The 6,000-nt window shown below is 60.6% G+C and overlaps 1 protein-coding gene across 2 annotated transcripts in view; it reads left to right on the forward strand.

The window, feature by feature from the left end:
- Window positions 1-5,564, forward strand: part of OLFM2 (olfactomedin 2) — an 89,388-nt gene extending 83,824 nt beyond the window's left edge. For both annotated transcript variants that reach the window (XM_039514085.1, XM_039514084.1), the window contains exon 6: window positions 4,660-5,564. In XM_039514085.1, the coding sequence (XP_039370019.1) occupies window positions 4,660-5,337 (678 nt within the window). In that variant the 3' untranslated portion in view covers window positions 5,338-5,564. The remainder of the gene's footprint in view (window positions 1-4,659) is intronic.
- The last annotated feature ends 436 nt before the right edge of the window (window positions 5,565-6,000 follow it).

Genomic DNA, 6,000 nt, shown 5'->3' on the forward strand with positions numbered 1-6,000 from the left:
CTGGAGCAGGCCAGCCCTGCACACCTGCCCCCTGCCACGCAGCCCCGCCCCGGGCCCCAGAGGAGAGGAGAGGAGAGGCTGCGTCCAGGCAGCCGTGCGACAGCGCGAGACCAGGCCCTCCACACTCGTCAGCGGCGGAGGCTTGCCGGAGCTGGCGCAGTGTTACCTTGCTGCCCGCACGTGGGCGCTGCTCCCTGCCGCTTTTCGTGTTAATGAGTGAGCCCCGGAGCCCAGAGTCCTCGGCGACCCCCACCAGCTCCAAAGGCCATAAGCTGTCAGAGAGAGGGACTGAACCTAGTGCTTGAGGAGGTGAAACTGGGAGCCAGGACTCCTGGGTTCTGCTCCTGCATCGAGGGAGGGAGGGAGGGAAGCCAGGACTCCTGGGTTCTGCTCCTGCATCGAGGGAGGGAGAGAGAGAAGCCAGGACTCCTGGGTTCTGTTCCGGCATCGAGGGAGGAAGAGAGAGAAGCCAGGACTCCTGGGTTCTATTCCTGCATCGAGGGAGGAAGAGAGAGAAGCCAGGACTCCTGGGTTCTGCTCCTGCATCGAGGGAGGGAGAGAGAGAAGCCAGGACTCCTGGGTTCTATTCCTGCATCGAGGGAGGGAGGGAGGGAAGCCAGGACTCCTGGGTTCTATTCCTGCATCGAGGGAGAGAGAGAGAGAAGCCAGGACTCCTGGGTTCTATTCCTGCATCGAGGGAGGAAGAGAGAGAAGCCAGGACTCCTGGGTTCTGCTCCTGCATCGAGGGAGGGAGAGAGAGAAGCCAGGACTCCTGGGTTCTATTCCTGCATCGAGGGAGGGAGGGAGGGAAGCCAGGACTCCTGGGTTCTGCTCCTGCATCGAGGGCGGGAGGGAGGGAAGCCAGGACTCCTGGGTTCTGCTCCTGCATCGAGGGAGGGAGGGAGGGAAGCCAGGACTCCTGGGTTCTGTTCCGGCATCGAGGGAGGGAGAGCGTGAAGCCAGGACTCCTGGGTTCTATTCCTGCATCGAGGAGGGAGGGAGGAAGCCAGGACTCCTGGGTTCTATTCCTGCATCGAGGGAGGGAGAGAGAGAAGCCAGGACTCCTGGGTTCTGCTCCTGCATCGAGGGAGGGAGAGAGAGAAGCCAGGACTCCTGGGTTCTGTTCCGGCATCGAGGGAGGAAGAGAGAGAAGCCAGGACTCCTGGGTTCTATTCCTGCATTGAGGGAGGGAGGGAGGGAAGCCAGGACTCCTGGGTTCTGCTCCTGCATCGAGGGAGGGAGAGAGAGAAGCCAGGACTCCTGGGTTCTGTTCCGGCATCGAGGGAGGAAGAGAGAGAAGCCAGGACTCCTGGGTTCTATTCCTGCATTGAGGGAGGGAGGGAGGGAAGCCAGGACTCCTGGGTTCTGCTCCTGCATCGAGGGAGGGAGGGAGGGAGGGAAGCCAGGACTCCTGGGTTCTATTCCTGCATCGAGGGAGGGAGGGAGGGAGGGAAGCCAGGACTCCTGGGTTCTATTCCTGCATCGAGGGAGGGAGGGAAGCCAGGACTCCTGGGCTCCAGCCCTGACTTGGGGAGAGGGGTCTGGGTTTAGAGCAGGGAACTCTTGAATTCTTTCCCAGCACTTGGGCCTCAGGACAAGCATCGTTCCCTTGGCTCCTTTTCCTGTTCAGAGCGGCAGGGCTGTCTCGCGCTCTGCGTCGGCAGCGCCCGGCACGTCAGGGCGCGATGCTGGCCATGCTACGGGGTGACCCCACGAATTGCTTAGGGGGTGTGTCGTCGTACAGCAGTGCTGTCCCAGCACCCCCCCTGAAGCAGAGCGAACGCACACCTGGGGTGGCTGGGAACCAGTGGAGACGTAACCGGGGCTGCTGGGCATTTAAATTCATGACGGTAGAGAGGCTTCCAGGAGGCCAGAGTCGAGCTGCGTGGGAGTTTGGCCGGTGCTGGCAGCTCCGAGCTGCCTGGCTCATTAGCAAGGGCTCAGGATGGATGGGAGAGCTGCGTGTCGTTTTTATGTACGGCTCAGGTGAGCGGCAGGGGCTGATGGATGGCCGCTGGGAGAAATCGGATTTCTAACGTGCGACAGAGAAATCGGCCTTTTATTGATTGTGGGGTTTGCGTTTTCAAACCAGGTGGGCAGAGGCCTGGGGGCGTCTCAAACCGGCCCCCAAGCCCCAGTGACTCCCCAGCATCCCGTGGGGATTGGGCCTGGACACCTGTGCCCTAAGACCAGGCCTCGGCCCAGCGCTGGCGCTCGGGGAGCAGGGCTGGCCGGGCCCGCGGGGGGTAAGTGGCATTTCCAGCCACAATGTAGGACTGTGCTGAGATTGGGGGTGCGAGCGCCTGGGGCTCCGTTCTCTGCTGCCCTGGGCCTCGTGCCACCAGTCAGTACCCTGCGGGGGGGGGCACTCGCTTTCACTGGCATACATGGCTGGGCCCCTGGGGCCAGATCCTCAGCTGGCACAAATGGGCCTCTGGGGCCTCCGTGTGTTACACCCCTTCCTCCCCTAGTCCCCGGGGCCTGAAACGCCTGGATAATGTCCCAGGCCGGCCAGCCAGCACCAGGCCCTGCCCCCCGCCCGCCTGAGGGGACTCGTCTGCTCCCTATTGCTGTGAGACCCCCCAACGCTGCAGCAGCGACGCACCCAGCAGCGTGGGGCAGGGCCACCTCTCTCTGCCGTGGAGCAGCAAGCGCTGGGATGCCCCAAGGGCTGCAGTGCACGTGCCAGGCCCGGTGCCCGGGGCAGAGGGCTCCTTCCTCTCACTGCTCATGCTGGGGCCAAGCAGCCAGGGCAGGGATGGCTTATTCAGCCTCCCCTAATCCAGCCCAGGGCGGGACTGTTCTGTCGAGTCTGTTCGCCTGGGCTCTGCACGTCCCCTGTTAGTGACACTCGTCCCGCCGAGATCAGGGGCCTGTGGGTGCGGCGCGGCCGCCGGCCACTTCGAGCCTGGCCTGCGAGAGGTGCTAGCACAGTGTGCTCAGCGCTTCTTGTGAAAGCGACGGAGACCGTCAGCAGGTGGTTTTCAGCCCTCGGGGTTACGAACAGACCCCGGAGAGCTCGGGACCCCGGCAACGGAAAAGAACCCGAAGGGTTCGTGTTAAAAGCAGTCGCCTGATTTCGGGGCCTGGCTCGGGCGTGTTCACAGACCCGTGGCTGCCTTTCACGTGGGTTGCACGGGTGGAGATGACGTCAGCAAGCCCTGCTGAGGAGCCGGGGTCCCTTCGCTCGGCCAGACGCTGGAGCTGGCGTCTCTGCCCGTCTCTCTCCTGTTTCCACCCCAGGTTTAACGCGTGGAGCTGCCATTCAGCAGGCAGGGCCCTTGCCAACAGACGTTACTGGGGGTCTGCGCGGGGCCCAGCATCGCGGGGCTCAGGGGGCGCTCGCACTCGCTCCCCTTTCATTCTTCTGTAAACATTTACACCAATGTGACAGGCGGGGGGCGGGGGGGGGGCGGCTGCCGGCTGGGTTAGCCCGAGCTCGGCGGCCCCAAAGGCTCCTGCCTGGCCTCAGCCTGGGCTGCAGCTCCAGGAGGTCATGAAACCGCGAAGTCCTGCTCTGGCGTGGGGAGCTGCCTGGGCTGGCAGGGTTGGGGGCCAGAGGAGTCATTGCTCTGTGCGGGAGGGCACGGCGTGGGGCAGGCGGCCACGCTGCTGCTGCTGCAGCGCAGGGGCTGGAAAGCCGCAGAGGGGAGCCCGCGTGGAGTACGGGGGAAGATGCGCCATGGTCCCCAATTCAAAGCATTTTGCCCAGCAAGCCCCCCGGAGTGGGGCCCTTTCATGATCCCCATTATGCAGATGGGGGGTCCAGGCCTCATGCTGGGCCCTGCCCAGGGGTTGGGGGGTGTCACAGAGTCCCCGAGTGATGCTCTGGAGCTGCTCCCTACGAAGCCAGGCAGGACTCTGGGGAGCCTCCTCTCCCTCGGAGCAGCCTGTCTGCAGGGCAAGAAGCTCCCACGGCTTCACCTCCTGGGTCTCTCCTTGGAGCATTCAGCATCCTCTGCCCCTCCGTGCGCTTCCCCCAGCGAGTCCGCCCAGGCGGGGTCCTGGGGGGGCCACAGGGTCCTGCCCCCCCACGTCGCAGTCAGACGTGACTCTCAGCCAGCCAGTGACACAGAGGTTTATTCGATGACAGGAACAGGGTCTAACACAGAGCTTGTAGGTACAGAGAACGGGACCCCTCGGCCGGGTCCATTCTGGGGGGCAGTGAGCCAGATCCCCATGTCTGCACTTCACTCCTCGTCCCCAGCCAGCCCCAGACTGACACCCCCTCCAGCCCCTCCTTCTTTGCTCTGTTCCTTTCTCGGGCCAGGAGATCACCTGACCTCTTTGTTCTCCAACACCTTCAGCTATCTCCTTGCAGGGGGGAAGGTCCCAGGCCACTAGTTGCCAGGAGACAGAGTGTCGGCCATTTATACACACTGGCCTTTATCCCACCACCTAGAGACTTAAGAAATGCATAGGGGAAACTGAGGCACCCACAAAGTATTCAGAGGAAACATTAAGAACAGTCCCACTTCGTCACAGGGGGCCCAGGCCTCGTGCTGGGTCCCACATGGGGTGAGGGGTTGGGGGGCCCAGGCCTCGTGCTGGGCCCTGCCCAGGGGTTGGGGGCTGGGGGGCCTGGGCCCCACGCAGGGGTGAATTTCCCCCGGGATCCACTGCCCCCCTCTAACCACGCGGCTGATCTCTCCCGCCCAGGTCTGGTACATGGACGGTTACTACAAGGGGCGCCGGGTGCTGGAGTTCCGGACCCTGAACGACTTCATCACGGGCCAGAACTTCGTGCAGCACCTGCTGCCGCACCCCTGGGCCGGGACAGGCCACGTGGTCTTCAACGGCTCCCTCTACTACAACAAGTACCAGAGCAACATCATGGTGAAGTACCACTTCCGCTCGCGCAGCGTGCTGGTGCAGCGCAGCCTGAACGCCGCCGGCTACAACAACACCTTCCCCTACTCCTGGGGGGGCTTCTCTGACATCGACTTCATGGTGGACGAGAACGGGCTGTGGGCCGTCTACACCACCAACCAGAACGCCGGCAACATCGTGGTGAGCAAGGTGGACCCGCAGACGCTGGAGATCCTGCGCAGCTGGGACACCGGCTACCCCAAGCGCAGCGCCGGCGAGTCCTTCATGATCTGCGGCACCCTCTACGTCACAAACTCCCACCTGGCCGGGGCCAAGATCTATTTTGCCTACTACACAAACACTTCTAGCTATGAGTACACGGACATCCCGTTCCACAACCAGTACTCCCACATCTCCATGCTGGACTACAACCCGCGGGAGAGGGTGCTGTACACGTGGAACAATGGCCACCAGGTCGTGTACAACGTCACGCTCTTCCATGTCATAAAGACTTCGGGCGAGTTGTGAAACCGCTGCCGGACTCGGTTCTTCGCTCTTTCTTTTTTTACACTTTGGGATCGACCGTTCTTTTCATGAAGCAAAGCCCAGAGGTTCTTCTTTGTGGTTTTTTCTTTCTTCCTGTGGTTGACATGACGCATGGATCTCGTCTGCTTTCGTTGGAGCCAAGGTCAATTATTTTATTTTATTTTATTTTATTTTTGGTGGCAAATAAAAATGATCTCTTTGACATTTGATGAGGCTTGTGCCTTTTCTTTCCGATTGTGGCCATGTCTCTCTGCTTCTGTGCAGGGGATGCGGGATTCTAATTCCCGTGGGGAATTCACCCGTAAATACAGAAATATGTGAGAGTTGCGCACAAACATTAAAAAGTGCATTATAGAACCAGAGGGGTGAGAAATGTAAACATTGGACAGCCAAAGTTAACTATTGAAATAACAGCAGCTGTTACAGCTGAGTGCCGAAGCGCAGACATACCCAGCTAGAATAACGGTAAATGTTAAAAATGACCGAGATAAAATGTATACAACTCAAACGATAAATGTTAAAAATGATACGTGCAGGTAAAATACTGGCAAGCGGTAGAAAGGATCGATTTTAAAATGCTCTATGGGTAAACTACTGGTAAACTACCCAGACATACGATACCAGAACTAGCACCTTGTTGTTATT

The sequence above is a fragment of the Mauremys reevesii genome, linkage group 25 (assembly GCF_016161935.1).
Source record: "Mauremys reevesii isolate NIE-2019 linkage group 25, ASM1616193v1, whole genome shotgun sequence".
Classification (NCBI taxonomy): domain Eukaryota; kingdom Metazoa; phylum Chordata; order Testudines; family Geoemydidae; genus Mauremys; species Mauremys reevesii.